General features: G+C 44.9%; 1 protein-coding gene and 1 pseudogene across 3 annotated transcripts in view; one reads left to right on the plus strand and one right to left on the minus strand.

Moving 5' to 3' along the window:
• Positions 1–1,211: 1,211 nt before the first annotated feature.
• The window catches only part of SWAP70 (Pleckstrin homology (PH) domain-containing protein), a 40,142-nt gene continuing 18,413 nt past the window's right edge, over positions 1,212–22,940 (plus strand). For all 3 annotated transcript variants that reach the window (XM_087371876.1, XM_087371875.1, XM_087371877.1), the window contains exons 1-6: positions 1,212–1,350; positions 1,485–1,601; positions 2,301–2,362; positions 2,533–2,616; positions 2,753–2,784; positions 2,903–2,984. In XM_087371876.1, coding sequence (XP_087228002.1) covers positions 1,315–1,350; positions 1,485–1,601; positions 2,301–2,362; positions 2,533–2,616; positions 2,753–2,784; positions 2,903–2,984 — 413 coding nt within the window. In that variant the 5' untranslated portion in view covers positions 1,212–1,314. The remainder of the gene's footprint in view (positions 1,351–1,484; positions 1,602–2,300; positions 2,363–2,532; positions 2,617–2,752; positions 2,785–2,902; positions 2,985–22,940) is intronic.
• On the minus strand, positions 19,755–22,218 carry LOC147879705 (uncharacterized; annotated as a pseudogene).

A 22,940-nucleotide genomic window follows, 5' to 3' on the forward strand; every position in this document is an offset into this window, starting at 1 on the left:
GTCGAGTGGTAAAATGAAGCCTAACATGTGCCAAAACAACGGGCTTCCAAATCCAAAGATGGGACTCCACTAACAGCTAGTTTCCATGCGATGCGAATGTGGTGCCCATCTAGGCACCTTTTGAGGAAGCTCCCTCTAGACAAAATCCTGGGAAAATTTGAATAGAAAAGATATCTAAAATCTACATCCCGATGCAACGATTTTTTGTAATAATAGATAGGGTCAAGAGTCCAATTCAGAAAGTGGCATCGGTAGTGGTTGATGTTGAGCTCAGATGGCATGCGAATTTGGTACTGAAGCTAGTAGTCTCAAGCGTCCTTCATTAATTGCTTTTCCCACTAGCTAAAAACCTCTAGATTTGTCTCTAATTGTGCATTCATCTCAATCAAAGATGACTCAATAGCTGTGTTCTATCATTTGCCCAACTGATAAGAGGTTCTTGCTGGGGGAGGGTGGCATGACAGGCATCACCATTTGGGCCACAAAGTTTGGAAAGGACAAAGTTGTAGACGCGCTGTAGGAAGGGTAGACTGATAGGGAATTAGAATGACGGGAAGGAAACTTTGCCGCTGATAGGCTCTTAACATCCTATGAAATTATGCATCCTTTGCAGTGCATCTAGCACTTGGGTGGCCAAACGAGTTGAACCAAAATCGTTGGCACCATGGTCTCTCCGTCAGTCATCATTGCAGGCAATGCGCACATGTAGGCTATGCAGAAACAAGTGTCCATGTGCACCCAATGTGCATGGAATGAATGCAACAGGGTCGTGGGTAGGCAAACTTGCCCGTCCATGATCAGTTTATGGAGTTTTAGCGTGGTGAGCTGGAGGCCCGGGGGTCGAAGGCAAGTCCCGCATGCCTAGGTTTGTCAGGGCCCTGGTATCTTCTCCGCTCTTTGGTGTTATGTTCTGTAGGGTCCACACTTGAGGTGGCGCCGAATAAATAAGTTGGGGGGAAAGAGTTCTCCATGACATGTCTCGTGGGTGTAAGCCTCACACAGCAAAGCCGGCTCTCAAAACAAAACATCAGGGTCTGGGGGGCAAGTCTAAGGGTGTTTACACACTATGGGCGCCCAAGATGCCATAATGCATCTGAATCGTGGGCGGGGTATGGGTGGGCAATCTTGCCTGTCCCTAAGCCTTGGCGAGCCCACGGGTGGGCAAGTGTGTAAACACCCAAGTACAATATTTTTAATATTTGAGAGGGGCATAACACGTGATACTCATGGTCCTCACGAGCCCCATTGGTTCATTGACTCCAAGTAGTCTGAGCAGTGAGTAGCCGGCTATCCTTCTCTTCCAAGCATATCGCCATGGCTCATGCTACTATCGACCCCCTTCCTCCCTCTGTAAGCATTTTTCCGTCTTGTTTTCCAGCTCCACAATCTGATTTTTCCTGCTCAGCTGCTCAAATTCGCGGCTTTGCTTGCCCCTTTTGCTGCTTTCCTGATCTTTGCCTTGCGCTCCTGCCTTTCCTTTCCAGGATGGGCCGCAGAGCCCCCTTGAGAGCACCAAGGCAAGCCTCGAGAGAATCAAGAAGCAGTTGACCACGTCTGGAAGGTTTCTGCTGCAGGGGTCCCTTCTTAAGCGATCGGAAACCGTAAGTGATCTTCTGGTCTCGTTTTTGCAGACCCCAGATCTCTATTGGAAGTTGGAACTATGCCCTGCGCTAGTCTTGCAAGGTACAGAGGTTCTGCCGGTCTAAAGTAGAACTCTGCCATTCATGTTTAACGTCCAACGAAATTGTGGGGTATCTGTTTGGGAAGTGATGCTGTTACTTGGAGTTCATAATTGTCGTATATGTCTGAACGCAATAGAACTAATGAACAATAAAAACTTAAAGGAGGATCGGCGACCACATATGACTACATCACATAAGCAAATTCAGGGTCATACCGATATTCGGTAAAAGGCAACACTATCTATTTTTGCCAGGAGCGCCTATTGAGTGCTTGAGAACTTTGTCCTGGCGAAGCTGATTCCCAACTGCAGAGCGTCCAAAGTCTCATGACACCTTACCGTTTTATTCTGTTACTGTCGAGGCTCGTCTATTTATCCGATTCTTTAAGCAGTGTAGTATTTTAGCACTGTCCCTGACGTGCCAGGAGCTATCATATTTCTTAGCACTTTCCACATCATTTATTGGGCAAAGGGAAAAAAACCCAAAAAGAATATAAATGTATGTTGCATGATGAACTTATTGCAAAAGTTATTCAGGCAACGTGTCCGCAATATTTGGTAATATGTTTGTATTGACTCTTGAGAATTGAGTAAGATGGAACTTTTGTGTTTTGTGCAGCTTCGCAAATGGAATCAACGTTGGTTCACCTTGGATCCAACGACTGGGAAGATGGAGTATAGGTTGGGCTGACTCTAGACCATGACGTGTTTTTATTTGAGCTGTTGCAAATTTTGTCTTCTTGTGTATACTTTAATATATACGAGTTGTGTGTGTGTTGGGGGGGCCCCACACACACAAAAAAAAAAAGTGAACATGGGTTGGCTTATGTGTTCATATTGATGTTTATAAGGGTTGAGAGGGGTGACACTGTGCTAAAGGGATTGCTTCATTTTGATGCCAGTAGCACTATTACTGTCTCTCCGATCAATTTTCAGTAAGCCAACTTTTTCCCCTGTGCCTATGATTGAATTTTTCTGAGTGTTCATGATCTTTAGTCTCCTGGACTTAATCGCATTGTAATTTTACATGGCTACGCTGCTCATTATTCTTCTTGTACTTGTCTTGTGCAGGGGTGTACCAAAGTATGATGGATGCTGTATCTGTATCCTTCAGATGCTCATGCATGTCTTCTGCTTTTTTGTCAATCAATCTTGTAAATTTTAATGGAATTTTGTGATCTGTGGGAAGGGGTAGCTATCCTTAAGCTTAGGATATGCCAGATATTGAAACATTGGGGAAAAAGGAATATTTTTTATGTGCAGAGACGCCAGGGGCTGCAAGAGCATGGGTTTCAACCCTCCAGTAAGTTGTCGATATCGGTCCTTGTGGATGAATTATAAAGTTGTTTTGTCAGAACCCTCTTTCTATTCTTTCCTCCATGCTGTCTACTTTTTTGTCTCTCTTTGTTCCTGCCTTCAATGGAGTCTCTTCAAACCTTATAAGGCTTAGTTCATTTGCTGATTATAGTTACACTGTTTGTTGCCATGTTTCACATTTGCATTAGAGTTCTGTTTCTAGATGTGCATGACACCTAATCTGAGATTGGCTGGCTGGAAAATGTACATGATGACTGTACGTGTTTTCCACTTCCTTTTTTGTAGTGCCATTATGATGTTTTTTTCTAGGATAAAGGATTTCTTGTTCATGTTTTTGAAAGGCTCCCAATGTGAGGGAGAGCGAAGTCATGACTTTGGCTAGAAGCAAGGGCACTTTGTGAAAGAACAAGGGGAAGACAATTCTCACACAATGGAAGGGCTCGATGAAGAAGAATGATGAGTAGGTACATTGATGCATACTCTGCCAATATCATAGATGATCGCTGATCTACACCAAGCAGGTTGGGTAGTGGTGCTTTATTATAGGAAGCAACCTAGCAAGGCTGTATCAAAGGCAACTACACAGGTGAAAAGTGCTTCATGCAAGGCAATATAGTTACAAACATTAGAAAAAGTCTATGAGAAGGATCAGAATATATAGCTGGATTGAAGTCAAAACTTGGAGCTGATATTACCATGTTTCACCACACTCACTCAGCTCCGCCCTTTGAATTGCCACGAATTGTGAGAAAAAAATGGTATTCCAAAGGAGGAGAAAGGTATTGAATAGTCTTTATCTTCCATAAACAGAGCCCTAGCCTTGAATTGTGCTGGTGAGAAGCTCTTTATCACTCTTCGAAAGACTAGCGGGTGTTTGGTCTTCCTCGACTTAATTTTCTGACATTCCTCCAAAGAGCAACACTCTCTATCAAATGATTAGTGGTGCATTTGTCCACAAATAAAAGTGGTACTTTTACATAGCTCTATGGGGCTTTACTTATAAAAAATGATTTTTGTCCCCTCATAAGAAAACATCGCTCATGGCATAGAATAACAATGTAAATACAAAACCTAGTCCATGGCCACATTTTTGCATTGTGCAACATCTCAATTGGTATCCACACATTGCCTCCAATCCTCGTTGTATATCCCATCACCTGCACTCAAGACGGAATCACATTAGTGACAATCAATTGAACGAATCACTGAATCTATCAATCCAATATAATAAACTGCACAAAGTATCCTCTAGCTCTCTCGGTGCATCCGGTGCAGTCCATGGAGGACTTTGTTAGTCTCCAAGTTTATGATATCCTAAGCAAGTAATGCAAGAAATATAATTTCTGTAATGAATGCTCATGCTAGACTTGGTTGATGAGGTGTCATTGTGACATGACATTACTAATTTATCCAAATAGAAGATTAGAATGATGGCATACCCACGTTTTTTGTACAATTGAAGGCCAACATCCTATGAATAAGAAGTATTTCTGAAATAGTTATTAGTACACATTACCAAGCATGGAGAGGTTGCAAAGATTCCTACAGTGGGAAGAAACCTGGGAATGAGAAGCCTATGAAGAGCTGACGACAAAAGATAGCAACGACTATGGTTAAAACCGCCTTCAGGAAATCCAAAGGGCAGTGAACAGATAACAACCAGCAAATACTTAACTTTTAGCCATAAAGAAAAATATCCACAACACACCAAATAATTATAGGCTCAATATTTAGGAGCTAGATTGCCCTTGCCTGCACTAGACACCAGATTGGCCCTAAAATTTAGCACCCCTTTCGGTATTTGTTTATCTTTTATTTAGAAGGCATTAAAAATATAGTAAAAGCACTCCTGTGCATCTGACCCAAAACAGCCAACTGAATAATCCGTTCATAGGGACTTCTGTCTTGCTTTGCAAACAATTATAGTCCAACAAAAAACAGCCAATTGAATAATCCATTCACAAGCACTTCTGTCTTGCTACACAAACAGTCTCAGAAAGGCATTCCAGTCCTGTTCAACATTCCATAGCGACTTTTTGTATGTATTTGGCTGATGAGTTTTAGCCTGGCAGCTCCAAAGGAGTCTTGGCAGGGTAGAGGCCATCAAACCAGCTGGCCGTGGCTGTTCTTGGCTTACACAAAGGTTAGCTCCAGCAAGGCAAGAGACTATGAAGGTTCTGAGATAACTGTAGAGCTTCTGGGAGGCAAACAACCGATCAGAGGGCCCTAGAAACCGTGGAGCAGCAGCATGCAAAAAGGCGAATTGATCTGGAGCAGCCTCAAGCTGTCTGGCGGTCGAAATCAGCAGCAACAGCCCTGGAAAGGTGAAAAACAGCAATAAACAATTTCCTCTTGGCACCCTTCTGGCCCCTGGCAGTCCAATCCTGAAAGGCGAAATGGATCTGGTACCAATTTGGCACCCCGGAAGCCTGCAACAAAGATTTCGTCCAATTTTTGGAGGCCCAGAGCAGCTCAAACAGGTGCGAATTTCTGAAAGCGACATGTCTGGTGAGAAGTGGATCTGGAACAGCAAAATCAGGTCTGGCAGCCCTGGAAAACCTCTGACAGGTGAGACTCAGCAAATCCTCCCGCCTGGAAGCAAATGCCTAGAAGCTCCAAACTGCCTGGAAAAGTGTGATTTTGATAGGCGCATGGCCTAGAAGGCTCCTAGAAGAAGTGCGAATCAGATTTGGGGCTCTGGGAAGGCATGAACAGCGGGAATGCACCAAAAACGAGCTGCTCTAGAGGCTCCTGGCACAAAAACGAATTTGTTTTTAAGCTTGTGGCAGCCCTGGCAGCCCACTAGCCCACAGACTATCTTGGTAGTCGAAGATCAGCAAGGCAATGTGACTTTCCCAGCATGTGACTTGCCTCTCCTTGTTCTTCTTTGGTTGGGAAAACAAGCTTCAAAGCAAATTTCAACTTTTTGCCTTGTCCCACAAGCTAGCTTGTTCTTGGAGCTATTTTTAGCGAAAGGGATTTTCACCCCTCTCTAACCTTCAATCCCTTGCCGTGGCCCATGGAATTAATTGCATTGAAGTGGTCTTTGGGATGTTTTAATCAGTTGGAGGCTAGGGTAGTCACCGAAATTCCTAAAGCTTAGAAATTCACGTCCTTGTGACAATGGTGGCTTCTTGGATTACAACGCGATTGACTTACCTAAAGGACAAGGATTGTTTCTACTGTTACGTCTAGGGCCACAAAAGTAGGATTGTCCTCACTTCAAGAATCTCCAAGCAAAGACGACAACCCTAGTTGGTTTTAAGTCCCACTGAGAGGACGTTCTTTGTCATTGAGGGCATTGAAGATCAGCGGAGGGGATAGCCTCACACATTTTTAGATTCTAGGAGTTCCGAGGACATTATCTTCACCAAAGCCACCAAGCAGGCCTGATTGACTCTCTTCGATGGGCACCATCGCCTTGAATGGCCGCATTCTTGGGATTGCAGGTGGAGAGTAGCATGAAGGTCACTTGAGTCACTTAGAAGATTTCATAGTGGATTGACAAGCGGCCAAAAGCATCTGCTCTCAGTCTTGCTTGCGCTGGTCCTCATATGTTGCCAAGTCGGCACGATGTTTGGATCGATGTGCGGCCAAGTATGCTGTTCCAACAGAAGCCGGAAATGGCCCAATGTCATTGCATCCTCCTTTGTCTTCTGTTCCTACTAGGGCTGCTAAAAAAAGAGCCGATTTTGCTCAAGGAGATGATCTTGCTCCTTGAACGCTTGCTTGAGAGCTGCCCTACTGGACGGGTCCACGATGGAAGATTGGTAGACCCATCAACTTCTGCAACAATGACTGCCAAAGGGAAAAAAAATCCCCCTAACCTTGCCATACGAGGTGTAAATGCATACGGGTGAAGATAGGAGCCAACCCGATGCGCGATGAAGAAAGGGAGGGAGAGGCTAATGGAGTATGGTACTATTGCTGGTCCGGGGTAGGTACTAGTGTACTATAGTTAGGCAGATCTCTAGTATTTTTCATGCTTGAGTTCTTTCTTGTATGTTCATCTAATTTCCGCACAGCTAGTCCCCACATGTTACATTGGTATCAGAGCAGTATGGTTCCTTCTCATCTGAGTTAGGTTGGAGGGAGTCTTGGCAACAAAGCTTAGGAATGGGAACTCAGCTAGGAGACGAGGGAGCATATTTGGGATATTTCCTAATTTTGTATCATGTGCCTACCCGGACTAGTGGTACTTTGTTTATACAAGGAATGGGAACTCAGTTAGGAGACGAGGGAGCATATTTGGGATATTTCCTAATTTTGTATCATGTGCCTACCCGGACTAGTGGTACTTTGTTTATACATGATTTCCAAATCGGCATACAAAACTGTGTTGAGACCACTCCCTTAATTGCGACATGTAGGAGATGGAGCTATGTTGTGGAAATAGGAGCCCAAACCTCGCTGGCTGAAAGCGCTGCTAGAGGCTGGGAGCTGAGTGCTGAAATGAGGGGCAAGCCCCCCTTTATATAGGGGCTGAAAGGGCCTGTTCTGGCCAACCCAACCAGCCCTATTTGGCCGACCAGCCAGTCAGCTGGTTGGCTGGCCTGGTCTAGCAGTTTGCTCAGCCCTAAGGGCCGACCTGGAGTGGGTTGAGAGTGCCTAGGCAGTCAGTTGTTGTCACTGCCACATAGGCTTGACCTTGGTGCATGTGACAGACGAGTTGCTTGGTCTAATGAAGCCACTCCGCTCCGCTCCTCCCCCATCATCTCGCTAACATGGTAGGGATGCTTGCTAGCTGATGTTGTGCCAGGGATAAGCTCAATACAATGATCTAAGGATAGAAGAAGACTCAATCTGAGGAAAATCTCTTGTTGTTGCTATAGCAAGGCCGTGGGTATCATTGTTGTGGCTGAATTGATGTAGACCACATAGAGGTCACCACCTCACCAGATCTCCTGGACATCGGAATTGCTGAAATCAAAGGCCGAGGAAGAATATCTTAAAGCCATGCAATGAATTTAAGCCATAATAAAAAATGTTGAGTTCAAAGCCCTTCTGATGGTGGTTTGGTCAAAACTCATACGAATGCTACCATCATGCGCCTAATATGATGTATGTTACCAACATCGGTGTGACCTTGAGTGGCCATACAGCACCAACCGTTTCTCATGGCCTGCTCACAGCTCCTCTCCTCATACGCAGTTACCAGTGTGAGTCCATCATCCTCTCATGGGTCTTGCACCCTAGGCATAGTATGGTGGACTATTCTTTTGCAGTATCCACAGGCAGTTCTTCATTAGCAAGCGGTCCGGTCGTTCATCTGCTCAGGAGTCTTCCATCTCCAAGCACTGTTCAACGGACTATTTTGCAATAGCTCAGACAGTGGCTTCCCTTGGGTCTACCAATCTAGGGGACCATTCAGTTTCCACAATAGCTACATGCAGTTCCTTAGGGTCGTCCACCCATGGGGTTATTGCAGCCAGCTCTCAGGGGTCTTCCATCCTCCGGGCCAGCTTAGCTTAGTGAGCATGCCCTGATGATGAGCCTCTTGGGTGTACCACCCTTGGGGATCATCCAATTATAGCAACTTCTTCTCTTGGGGTTCCCACCCAAGGGGATCATTCAGTCAGTACGGTTAAGTCGGATGGATCTTTCACTTGTCCAACAGCTTCATCATATCCAGTTAGTTCCTATGGGTCTTCTATCCAGGGAGCTAAGTCAGTCGGATCAGCTATACCAGGGGAGCATATAGTTTCACAGCTGTGTGTGATGGGTCTTACATCCTTGGAGACATCTTAGACCTACCACCCAAGGGGGCTGTCTAGCTCCCACAGTTTGTTCTGTTGGGGCTTCCACCCAAGGGGATACCCGAGATGCAGTCAACAGGGGTGATGGTTTTCCATCCATCCAACCTCCTCATCAACTCCGTGGGCCACATCAGCTTTAGTCGGCATGACTCACGTTTCCCCATCTCATTAGGAGTGTTCAGGAATAGTGGGCTCAGTTTCGAGTCCCACTGGCCTTGATGCTCAACAAGAGAGGGCCTCTCAGGAGTTTGACAGACTAGTGCTAGGCCAGCAGGAGGGAGTACCCTCATAGCTCGACTCGTAGGTGTAGCTATCAACACTACGGAGGTTGATGATTTTTTTGTAATGAAGGGGGAAAAAGGGCTACTTTAGTGGCCCTTTAGGTGGAAAATGTGGAGGGACTGTATAAGTCTCCATTCACCACTCATTGTACACTTTTGATGTGACATTTAATCCTATCTACTCTCCCTTCTTCGTCCTCATTGCAGCCTACACTCTCTCTCTTTCCCAACCTCTTTCTCTCAACAAGGCTAAGAACACCGGATACCACATAAAGCAATGGAAGCCACTAAGACCACGAGCTGGTACAAAGATGGGGAGGAGTGGATGGAACTATGGGGGATAAAGGTGGCTGATATACCTGAAGAATCATGTGAAATCAGGGACTTAGTGACGCTGAAAATGAAATATGGCACGATCTAGGCACAAAAATGCAATTCTACAAACGGGAAATCAACCTGATGGACAGCTATGTAATGCAGAAATATCTTGGGGAGGACATCTCAACTTTGAAAAGGAATTTTTAATGCAAAATAAGGACCAGTGCACATGATCTAGAAGTGGAGAAGGGTAGATGGATATGAACCAAGATCCCAAGGGAGGAGAGGATATGAAAAATCTGCCCTATAGGGGAGGTAGAAGATGAGCAGCACATACTCTCCTAAAATGTCGAGCATACGCACACAAAAGGGACAACCATGGCAACAATAGTTGTAATATGAAGAATCTATTGGAAGAGCTAGCCCACAAGTTTGGAAGCTACTTAAAAGAAATCTTGGAACATTGCAGCAAAATTCTCGGACTATTACAGAAAATCGCCCAGCAAATCCTAACAATGTAGAAAGATTTGGGAGACCTTTATTTCAATGGTTGTAATGGACCACTATTTAATTTAAGAGTGGTCACCAGTCCCATAGATCTGGAGGGTCTCAAAAGGACTTTAATACAATCATATCATATCATCTCTCTCTCTCTCTCTCTCTCTCTCTCTCTCTCTCTGTGTCTACTGCACTCTCATGATTGGTCACACTTTGGCTAAGATTTATGGATCGATACTGGAGAGGGTAATCAATAGTTATATAGAGGATAATGGACAGCAGGCTCTTGGGCAGGCAGGATTCTAGAGACAACACTCGACATTGGACCATATTTTTACCCTGAGAACCATCATCGAGGAGGCGAAGTTGAGACGCGAGAAGGTCTACACTTGCTTTGTGAACTTTCGAAAGGCTTTTGACACAGTCCCTCGCTCTCGCCTAATCAGGCGATTACAGGAGCTGCATCTCCCAAAGGTCATGATCTAGGGAGTGATGAGTCTATACGAGTCCGTAAGTGGGCGAGTCCGCGTTCCTGGGGGGATACAGATTGGGTTGAGAGCACCATTGGGGTGAAGCAGGATGGCCCCCTCTCACCGACTCTCTTCGGCTATACATTGATGACATCACATCCTTTGTTGATCGCATCCACAAGAGCCCACTGTCCATGATCCTCTGTATAACTACCGATCGCCCTCTCTAGTATCGATCCATAAATCTTAGCCGAAGTGTGACCAATCATGAGAGTGCGGTAGTTCCCAGTATCATGGGGTCCCCTGTCTTATATGATGAGATCACATCCTTTGTTGATTGCCTAGGAGGAGAGGGCTCCCTATTGGCTAATTTGATGGTGTCCTCATTTCGTCCTTAGCCGAGGGTTTGCAGAAACACTTGGAGGCCTTGGAGATGTTCTGTAGAGAGAGGGACCTGATAGTCAAATTTGGGAAAACCAAGGTTATGATCTTCAACACATCCCAAGTAGTGCTTCATCAACATCGATGTCAACATAGTTTCACTTACCGTGGGGAGCTAGTGGAGATAGTGCAGTCTTACACGTAGCTAGGGGCCTATTCATTGCATCAGTCTTCATGATGACCCATGCCGCCAGAGCACTACTTATACGAGGGAAGGGGGCCCTGGCCCGATTAGAGAGACAGTGCTTCTAGGTGCATTTCCAAGATCCACCGATGAAGGGCTGGCTTTTTAACACTCTCGTGAGACCGACCGCCAAGTATGCAACACCTTTTTGGGGGAGTGACCTTTCAGCTACTGAATGGAAGGAATTTGAGAGGCTACAGGTGATCATGGGATCCAGGGTGATTTGGAAAAAGCCTTCAGTTTCCCATCAAATCATACATGCAGAGTTTGCCATGACACCACTCTAGGTGGACACCCTCTTCCAGACCGTGGTGTTTCTCCACAGAGTTTGGGCCTTACCTCAGTGGAGATTACTGAGATTGGCACTCGAGTCATCCCAACGCCTGGCAGAGAGAGGCTTTGATACAGCATGGTTTGCGTGAGTGTCCACATGGTTTGATAGCCATGGTATCTAGATGGATAGGCTCCCCCCCTTTCAGTACAGCATGGATGCACCACCGGAGCTCCTTCCACATGATGAGATTAACCGTATCATACGATTAGACCTTCTCCAGCTTCACACATCTCGGGCTTGGGGGGGGGATCAGGAGTTCCCCACTAAGACCCAGTTCTATCATGACCACTTTTTGAGGATATCGGAGCATGGTCTCATCTTCAAGCCCCAGTACCTCGAGGATAGGAGAGTTTCACACGCCTTACAGATTGATATTGGATAGATACGAGTCGCGTCCCATCAGTTGCGGATTGAGGCTGGGAGAGGCCCCCCGCCACCGCGGGAGACAACCCGACAGACACAGATACGTGAGCTCTTTACATCACATCAGAGGGCCATCGAGGAGCCGGGCTATATAGAGCCTCCACATGTACTTGGAGCTCTGCTTTTGAGTAGTTGATTGCCCTTTTTTTCCTACTATGTTTTGTACTAGTTGTACTAGGTTTTTTGCATTCTTGTCATTTAGCAATCAACAAAGGCCATAGTGTGCCCTTTGCCAGCCCATAGTGGCTTGTATGGGTTACATATATCTTGTATCTTGTCCCATAGACTCGTGAGGCCTCCTGAAGACGTTAATACAACTTTCTTTCTCTCTCTCTCTCTCTCTCTCCCACCTCTTCTTCTCTCTCCTTCCTCTCTCTCCCTTCCTCTCCTCAATTACCCTTTCTCCAATTTGTCCCCTACCGCTTTTCTACATATGAGAGGCTCGGTTTTGGCACCTTTGCTTTACCCTCCCTTTCCAAATCCTTGCTTGCCCCAATCAAATAGAATTCTTGCCAACCAAGCACCAGATGAATATTAGCGAGAATCCCAATTGAGTGTTGAATTTTGGTAGGAATTTTGACATTGGTGTACTGCCACTGCACCTGCCATCGCTCAATATCATTCCCCTTAGCCGTCAAGCAGTAGGGACCAAACTAGTGCAGCTTTGAACAATTGAAGGACACACGCAAGCAAGCAACAATCTAGCCTACAAGCATGCCGAATGCATGATTAAACGCATGACTGACTCACTACAACTGCAACGACTGGAATCGAGAGACTAACATAGGCAGAACATCACAACGATGGTTTACATCAGCGATGCCCTGACACAGCTTGAATCTATTTGGCTCTTTGGCGAGCAAGTGTTGGATTTTGTCAGGAGTGGTGTTTCGCTCTGTTGTTGATGGTTGTAGGGTGTCTTGCTGTCGTAGTTGCGTCAGCCTTTAGGGACGCGTCAGATGTCTACGTACATGGTGCTGCTCAACGGAGCTGCACTAGTTCTCCAATACTGATGGAGCAATTGTTGAGTTCTCGGTTGCACTGGATCGACGACTTCAATAATCCTCGCTTCAATCGATTAGCTTGCTCGTTTGGCATTACTCCTACGGCCCCATGGACCAGCTTAACGCCACTCCCGTGTGCCACCATCCCCATAGACCAAGCCTCTAGACGACTAATGCTATTCGACAAAATAAAGGGCGGTGCCCTGTTTGATGCTCATGTTGCGCAAGGTTTAACTCCGCCTCCACCAATCTTCGTCATCGTCCGTCAGTTGCAATGGTGCACCGTCGCTGTTTGTCGCCGTTCCGTGCTTGCAGACCTTAATCTCTCTAATTTCTAAGATTAGACTCACTCTAGGTTAGTCCGTTTGGTTTAGTTAGGTTAGTTGGCTCACCTAATAGGTTATGTTAGATTAGCATGGTTGTGGTTAGGTTTAGTTAGTTTGGGGGTAGGTTAGATCCGGTGTTTTTCTTCTCGACTAACCACTTTGGACAATCTTTTTTGCTGTGCCCTACAATATGATGGCAATGGAAATTTTGATGTGTCATGTGGTATCTTTTATGTTCATCAGGTTGTAAGTAAACTCTTGTAGTACTTGGTTTGGAATTTCACATGAAATCATTTGGGGCTTTTACTACTCCTTTTGATCAGACAACTATTGGTTATCCTTCTTCTGGTACCGATTGTCGTTCTGTTGTGGGCCTTTACCTATTGGGTTTGAGGGCTGCTGTGGGGCTTTAGCACCTGTCTCGAGCTACTGGGGTAGGATCATTTCATAATTCTGAGGGAGGGTAAGCACACGCTCCTAGGTGAGCGGTTCGAAATTTCGTACTGAGAAGTGAATGCTGGAGGCCAATCCTTTGATGACCTGCTTCAGCTTGTTATGATGGAGTTTATGGTTTTCAACCTTACGAGTGACTATCATGATATTGAAATTGCACTATGTGTGTTTAGAGGATGAGTTTGGGCATGTTCTTGGATTCATCTAGTTATCAGCTTGCTGTCTTCAAACACACCAAATTGTTTTGTTGGTGTGATTATCTCGTTACTAGTAGAATAACATAAGCAAGCCATTCTGGGATAGATGAGAGAATTGATCCTCTAGGTTAAGCATATGTTGGGGTGGCAAAAAACAAGACTTAATATCGGACACATATGTATCCCCAATGAAATTTGTGACATATGTGGTATGGCTACTGGCCCAATGCTGCGACCCAACCGCCTCACCGGGTGACGAGGGGTTGTGAGGTGGACTTTGTCTTGCTCATCTTGAATTCGTGCTACTGAAAAATGAGCAGCGAACCGATGAAAAACGTGCAAAATAGTCAAGTGGTTACAGTTACCGTCGTATTTGGTGAAGTTTGGAGTGGATTGGGTGGGGGGAGTGACCTTAGTTGATGTAGAGGTTGGTGTGCCTGTGGAACTGACGCGCTTATGTTAGTCTGTATAGTGGCCAACATTTGTTGGTGCTGAAGCAGCATTGCCTCTTGATCTAGTTTGTGCTGTTGCTTGGCCAAGGCCCTACTTTGCGCATTGGATGGCCTCACCATGCGTGTAATCCCTCTTACATCAATACGAGCAAATTTTCAAAATCTGAGACTCATTTGACTGTATTAGGCCTTTCTTCTTCCTTTTCTTCAAACTGCGTCTTTGTGTCGGCTAGATTTAGATGCTCGTTTGGGAGAGACTAAAATGAAATCGTTTAGTCTTCACAAGCAATTGTAGCTTGAATGAAGAGATTTTGGACTACCTTTTGATTAGCCTTCTCCTTTAGTGCTAGCCTTCGTCATGGTTGAGTCTACCCTTCACCTCTTGAGTGCTGACAGAAACTCAGTACGAAGATTTTGTATAAATGGGTGCTCAAGAATGTGTGGGTGTGTGGATTTGTATGTGTGAGAGCATATGTTTAGACTATGGTCTACACCCACTGTTGGGCGTTGATGACGTCAGTGGGGATGTCGTAGTAGCTAGTCCCTGCTATGTGTGATGGAGTTTATGGTTTTCAACCTTATGAGTGACTGTTATGAGATTGAAACTGCATTATGTTGTGTTTTTAGAGGATGAGTTTGGGCATGTTCCTGGACTCATCTAGGTATATGTTATCTTTCTGGATCTCAACACAACCATGCACTCACGGTAGTCAAGCTGGATCATAGACCAAAGCTCTGATACCGATGTAACATGCAACGGTTAATGATTGTGGAATCACAATGATACCTTCTTTAAACCTTATTGTGAGGCGTCTTTGTGTATGTACCACAGAGAGGAGAGAGAGATAAGGGTTAGAGATTAAGAGTCGACAACCAATTGGGTCCTTGTACCCATTGAGGGCCCCCTCCCCCAATATAGGGGAGAATTCGCTTTAAACTTGGAGAACTTGAAATACAAAAGACACTCTTTTAGAGCACACAATGCAACTCTGAAGAGAAACCAAAGAGAAACAGCTTCAGCCAACAACCAAGGCCTCAATGCTGGCCACACTGACGTTGTAGACCTCTCTGCAAGGCTAGTGATGAGGCTAGTGCTGTCCAAGGGCACGCATGGTTACTGCGTGAGAGAGAGATGAAGTGCGAGATGTGAGGAGAGAGAGCTGAGAGATGGAGCTGAGAACCTGAGAGAAAAGCTGAGTGAAAACTGAGAGCTGAAAGGTAAACTGAAAGAGCTGAGCCATAAACCGAAAAGAGCTGCTGAAACAGAACACCCAAACCTCAAGCCCTGCTTGCTGTCCAAACCCTGCGTGTAGGCTGCATGTAGACCTCTCCGTCAACCCCGACCTGGTACGTCTGCCGTACGGCGGCTGCTGCTCAAGGGCTGGGAACTGAGCTGAGGCTGGGGGGAGTGAATGAGGAATGAAGGGCGGCAAGGGCCCTTTATATAGCTTTTCAAACCAGCTGACTGCCAGCCAGATAGGCCGACCAGCATATTTTTATACTATGGTCTACCCCCACTGTGAGGCGCTGATGACGTCAGTGGGGATGTCATAGTAGCTAGTCCCTGCTATGTGTGATGGAGTTTATGGTTTTCAACCTTATGAGTGACTATCGTGAGATTGAAACTTTTAGAGGGTGAGTTAGGGAATGTTCCTGGATTCATGTAGGTATAGGCCGATCAGCAAGCTGATTGGTAAGGTTGGGTTGGCTGGCTGGCCTGCTATAAGCAATCCTAATGGCTGAATTTTAGGGCGGCTGTGGCTGCCTACAAAAGGTACCTATTCCAGCCCCCTCCTAAGTCCATAGGCCAGCCTTTGGAGGCCACTTTGGGGCTCCTAACCTAGGCTGAGACCTAGACCTAACTAACGCTAAGATGGAAACGCTAATCCTACTGAGTTCTCTAGTGAGTACCAGTGAACAAGGACTGAACTAAGGCTGTGAGACTGACCTACGTAGCTTGTGCCTTATTGTCCTTTGACTAGGGCTCACAAAGGGGTCTTCGGCATACGACAAAATCACTATGAAGGAATTCTGCAAATGTAGCTGCATTGAAGGAATTTGGAAGCTCATTTAATGTTAGGGTTATCATTTGACAGCAACCTCAGTACATGACATTTGGTACAGAGGAGATTTCAATCCTCTCAAATCCTAACAAAGAGGTTAATGACAAAGTAGTGATGGCCATCCTCTGATTTGATACAAACTTTTTCTTAGCTTGATACTTTAGTATTTTGATTGAATCTAATGAGCTAAATTTTGTTTATTTGTGGGTATAGTATGGTTATATCACAGATTCCTAGATCTACTAAGCACTCGATGATGAACTAGTGTGTCACAATGCACCCACGTGCAGGGGTGCATATGACACCCCAAGATGCATGCATTATCCAAACATGTTTGTGAGGGATGCTTACTTGGGAGAATACATTGGTTTTCTTTTTCTAAAGATGGAAGTCTTGGTGCAGCCCGCAAGTTGCATTTAGTTCACAGTGATGTGTGTGGTTCAATGTGGACAGCACTCTTGGTGGATATTCATACTTTGCCACTCCTGTGGATGATTTCACCCGTCATACTTGGGGGTTTATTTATTAAAATCCAAGTCAGATGTCTTTGCATGCTCTAAACAATTCTTGCTATGGCTGAGAATTAAAGTGGACACAAGTTGGTCACACTTCGCACTGACACGGGGCCCTGGGCGGGGTGAGTATATGTTCTTAGAGCTTGCTGCTATTTTAGCATCTCGTGGTGTAATTCATCAATGTATTGTGCCATACAGATCAAAACAAATGTTGTAGAGCGCGAATTTAGAACCTTGATGGAGATGGTATAGTGCATGACAAATGGTAAGTTGTTGCCCTACAAATTCTTGTCGGATGGCCCCACAAATTCTAGTCGGATGCCATTACGTGTGCAAATTATGCGTTGAACAAGTCACAAATCAGGGCATTGAAGACTATTACTCCCTAAGAGCCTTGGACAGGTTGTAAGACACATGAGAGTGTTTGGATGTCTTGTTTATGCACATGCTCCACCTCAATTGCAGCATAAGCTTGAGGACAAGGCACCTAAATGCATCTTCATTGGTTACAGTTCAGAAAGCAAAGGCTATCATTTATACCAGCCAAGTATTGGGAAGATTATTATCAGTAGAGATGTCATCTTTGCTGAAAATTTCATTATGCAATTGTTGGACTGTCAAAAACAGCCAGCCATTATTACTTTTGATGTTTTTGATACATTCCCTTGTTGAAGTCTGCTTCAGATTTTGGTGAGTCCATGGAGGCTCCAACTCAGCCAACTTGCAGGCGATTTACAGCCACAAAAAGATTCTGATTTTCAGCCCGAATTCGCCCACATTGATCAGGCTACCACGGAACAAGCCTTGACCGAAGGGAGGGCTGCTATAAGGCAATCCCTAGATGGCTGAGCCTTCGTTTGCGTGCACAAGAGCAGCTTCTCGTCACATGCAACGACGCTTAGTGGAGGTTGTGTTGAAGAGCCACGATGTCACAAGGATGCTTTGATAGCAAGGATTGGATGGAAGCTATGAAATCTGAGTTAGACTCAATTCACCACAATGGCACTTGGGAATTGTGTGATTTGCCTAAAGGCAAGAGTGCTATAGGCCAAGTGGGTATATAAACTCGAAAGGAAAGCTGATGGCAGCATTGACCGCCACAAAGCCTGGCTTGTTGCAAAAGGTTATGCTCAATAGTAAGGCACTAATTTTTAAGGATACATTTGAATCTTGCACCCACTTCACGCATTACTACTATCATGTGTACCATTGCTATTGCAGCCCATCATCATTGGCAAGTGGATCAACTGGATATCAAAACCGCTTTGTATGTTACTCTTTATCTTGTTTTTTTGTTTTTTCAATGACTCAACCTCTTGGGTTTGAGATAAAAGGGTCCAATAATAAGTTATGCCGCTTGCACAAAGCCTTTTATGGTTTGTATCATGGGCTTGGTATGACAAGATACATTATCAACATATAGAAAGATCAACACGTTTGCATCACGCCTGCAGACATAAAGAGTGCTCTCTTTAGAACTATTTTGAAAACCGAGTCTAAGAAGACAAGCATATGCTTTTGATTGGAATTTATACTCAGCATATTGCAGCTTTTGAGGTGATTTTTTTAGCAGTAATGTGCAAGACAGATTTGGTCAGCTTCACTACTATCTTGGAACTAGTCTACTCATGTTGCGGGGGGTATTATGACGAGTCAGTCCAAATACATTGGACAGGTCCTACAGAGATTTCAATTTGAGGGTTGTAAAGAAGTTTCTACATCTGTGGAATTTGGTTTTTGTTTCTCCTAAGCCTTTTTATGCCACTCTCTATTAGCAGGCTGTTGGATGCTTGATATATTTATTACACATGGCCTCATCTTGAGTATGTTGTTTCCCAGTTAAGTAGATTCATGCATAGTCCGAGTACACAGCATTGGCAGGCAATGAAACATGTCTATTGATACTTGAAAGGCATCCAGGCTTGGGTCTTCTTTTTGGTCACAACTCTTTACTTACTCTGCATGCATTCGCAGACAGTGACTACGTAGGATGTTATGACACTAAAGTGTCACATAGTGGCAACAGTTTTATGCTTGGAGCTTCATGTATTTTTCGGTTCAACAAAACACAGCCTACAATTGCTACCTCTAGTTGCATAAAAGAGTACACGGTAGTTTTCACAACTATGGCAGAATGTATTCGGCTCCTTGATATCTCCCACTACCATCTACATTGACAACTAGAGTGCTTAGCCAAATCCAGTGTTTCATGCACGCATTAAGAAAATTGAGGTTTATCATCATTACATCAAAGAGAGGCTATCAGCAAGGGATATTCACTTGTCTTATGTCCCGATGCAAGACAATTTGGCAGATATCTTCACAAAAGTGCTTCCACGACCCAAGGTTGGAGCTTTTCGGCCTTGATTCCCTTTGTTACATGATACTGTCATCCTTGTGCTTCCATAGGTTGCAACCTATATGCTTTTGGATGAACATGTGCAACCATCATGTGAAACGGAAACGGCCAAAAGGCCGGAAACTCCGCCGAAACGGGGAAACGAGAAGCGGCAATAGAGTACAATTTATGTGTAAAAATTGAATAATACAATTATAAATATAGCGCAGCGTGCTTAACGTGACAAATTATGCAGCTTTATGCTACTTAGCATCATTTTAGTCACTAGTGCTATTAAGTCATGACTTATGTAGCATGCATGATGCTTCAAGTTTCAACATCTATGATTCTATGATCTATCATTCATGAATGATGCTTCAAGATTCAAGAATCAACAACAGTTGCAACAATCTGAAACGAATTACAATATTGCAACTGCATAAGAAAAAAGCATCATAGTATCTACAAATATCCATATTCTAAATTCATGAACCATGTGACATATCAATGTCTGAAAAATAAAAGCACACACCCATAGTAGCTACTAGCATCCATGATCATGAATCATGTCAAAAAAAAGGTAGCCAGCTGTCAAAGTAAACTCAATACTACATCAATAATCATGAAAAAAAGAAATAGCATTGTCTAGACTCTAGACTAAGAGACTCTAGAGACTAAGACGCATATGAAGTGTCCCTAGGGCCTAATCTAGTAGTACTAGGCTAGCACTGTCCAACTGAAGGTACAATACTAGTCTCATCTCCATCATCTGCATATTTATCGACTCGGCATCCTCTTCCTCCTCGTCCTCAAATGAGTCATGGGTGTCACTGTTTGAAGAAGAAGAAGCATCATCGGGTGCAACTGAAGTGCTAGCACCATCTCTCGATGGCTACGAACGTGTGCGATTTGCTGGTGCCGACATCTCCTTGTACAACATGGCATATATGTTCAGCTCCTCTCTTGGAATATGGTATGGCCTTCATCTTCTCCACGTCCACCTTGTCAACATCCACTTGGCGAGGTTCGGGGGAGTTGGCGGAGTACTCAAGGAGGCGGAGGTTGCAATGGTAGAATACCAACTGCTCCAATTGAGCCGTGCTGAATTTATTCCTCTTCTTTGTGTGGAAGAGGGCCCAAGTGCTCCAGTTTCTCTCACAAGGACCCGAACTGCAGTCCTGGGAGAGAACTCGTATAGCAAAGATAGGAACTCGTTTCTACCATAATCCATTCAAGCAAAGATAGGTATTAATAACTTATTATTTATACAACTTCAAACTGCTTTAAAGTTAAGTTACAAGTAGTGAAGTTTCAAGTTGTGTCTACCAAAGTAGGAGCACAGTAGCCATATTTCTCCCACCAGGAGACAGGTTGCAACTGTGTCTCTCGGAGCTTAGGTGTAGGTTGACCAAATGAGAGGTTGTGATTGCGGAACAGAAGAAGATTATCCTCCAATCTTTGTTGCATTTGCACATCACTATCTGTCCACTTTTGTAGGTATTATTGCAGCGCCTCCTCCAACTCCTAATTTTCATATTGATCTTCAACACGCCATAGAGGATGCAATACGTGTGCCACCGCATGGATTGGGCGGTGGAACCAATTCCACCTGTAATTCCACACTCCACGGATGTCCTGGATCCTAAATCACACCACAAGATACAAAATTCATACATAAACTAAAAATTGCAGCAATGAGCTTTAGCCTTTAATAGTAATTTAGTGATTGTAGTCTTACTTGTCAGGTGATAGGGAAGTGATTCTATTGAGGGCCTCTCCAATCTTGTCCATAAACTCGTAAAAGAGCCCTAACGTGCTTTCCTCCATGTCCGTGATGCGAAGCACTGTGTGTAAATAGGATTAACGACTTTGACTAATGCCTTTGCCTCATGCCACCAAGCTTCATCCATGATCATGCGTGCAAACTTGATAGACTTTGCATGGCCTTTGTCATCCCAATCATTCCACTCTCGAGACACAACTGTGCGTAGCAAGCCCTGACGCACTCGCACGAGCCTCTCCACCACTATGAACATGTAAGCAAACCTCGTGGTTGAAGGTTTCAATAGCTCAAGGTCACTGTAGGCCCGATAGATGCTGAGGATTTTGGGTCTCTTCGTGACAAACTTCATGATACTGCGGGCAGTGGAGAAAATAGCACCAATCCAAGCTATCTTTCCTAGGTCCTCAATCAAAAGATCAAGGCAATAATGTGAGGCACATGGTGTCCACACAATTTTTGGGAACTCATCTTGCAACATCTCACCCACAGACACAATTACTGACATTATCTGTCACTACTTGCACCACATTGTCCGCACCTATCTCCAAGACGGCTGCACGCATGTGGTTCCAAATGTACAATCCTGTAATCACTGTACCTGAGGCAGAGGCATCTATGGCTCTCAAGAACACCGTCCCCTTGTAAGAAGACACTAGAATGTTGTACACACTCCTCTTGCATACATCTGACCATCCATCACATAAGAGTGTGCACCTATACTTTACCCAAGCCTCTTTCAAGGGCTTCATTTGTGCTTCCACATGTGTCCTCTCTCTTCTTAGCTCTCTTGTCCTCAAGGTTTCACATGTAGGCCCTTTCCATTCATACCCAATGCGACTGATAGCTCTCATGGCCTTCTTCCATTGCAAAGTCTTTGCCGCATGAAAGGGTATTGCACATTGTATAAAGAGCTTCGTGAGCTCACTAGTGGCCTCCTTGACTACTTGCTTTTGCATCCGTGCTTGAATGCTAGACCTTTGTAATGAGGCTCTTTTTCCCACACTAGCATCCACATTACTTGCTCCATGTGGCAAGGGTGTCCTCCTAGCATTAGGACCCACGCTCGATGTTGCAAATGCCCCTCTACTCCTCTTTGAATGTGCTAGCAGAAGCATCAAGCAATGGTTCCGTGTCCTTGGTTTCTTGATTTGTTGCAACATCCATGCGCTTACGCTTCCATTCTTGAAGGCCATTCAGCACATCGAGGCACATACTCACACATACGTATATCCTTGTTGGGAACACCCTCCAGTTGGTCTTTCAACCGTGTGACAGACCCCATTTCGCTGATGCCACAATAGTTGCATTTCCACTTCTTGGAGACACCACCTCCCGCATAGCTATCAATGTAGGTGGCATGTCTCCAACACACATCTTTCGGCATTGTGGAGAGGAGTAGGTAATCGGTATTTGGGAAAGGAGGAGGAGGAAGAGGAGGGAGAGTATGACGAGTAGGAGGAGGACTCAGGGAGGGGGTAGAGTGAAGTGGATAGAGGAGAGTAGAGAGTGCAGAGGATAGAGGAGGAGGAGAGTGAAGAGGATAGAGGAGAGTGGAGTGGAGTGGAGGGTAGGAGAGTGGAGAGTAGGTAGGAGAGAAGAGTGGAGTGGATTGGAGGGTAGGAGAGGGGAGAGTAGGTAGACCGTAGGAGAGTGGAGGGTAGGAGAGTGTAGAGTAGGTAGGAGAGAAGAGTGGATGGTAGGAGAGTGGAGGGTAGGTAGGAGAGTGGAGCGTGGAGGCAAGTAGATGGGACAGCAGGCTGCAGCGAACAAGGTGCAAAACGGCGCAAGACGGTGAAAAAAATCAATATTAGGGTTTTCCAAAAAACAGGGAAACAAAAACGGCGTTTTGGCCGTTTCCGTTTTTGTTTCCTGCCGGCAAAACGCCGTTTCATGCAACTATGGAAACCATGGCATTAGCTCCATGTACCATGAAGGGGAGTTTGTTAGGTTTAGTTTCTCTGGTATTTGTCTTGTAGGCCCAGTACTTCTAGTTCTAGTTATTTTGGGACAATTAATTCACTTCCACTTTAGTCAACACATGACTTCTAGGACTATTAATCCTATCCTAGTCCTACGCTAGGGTTAGTCATTATTACGACTTGTACT

Source organism: Dipteris shenzhenensis, chromosome 33 (genome assembly GCF_047967505.1).
Source record: "Dipteris shenzhenensis isolate YYH24624 ecotype China chromosome 33, Dip_SZ_1.0, whole genome shotgun sequence".
Taxonomy (NCBI): domain Eukaryota; kingdom Viridiplantae; phylum Streptophyta; class Polypodiopsida; order Gleicheniales; family Dipteridaceae; genus Dipteris; species Dipteris shenzhenensis.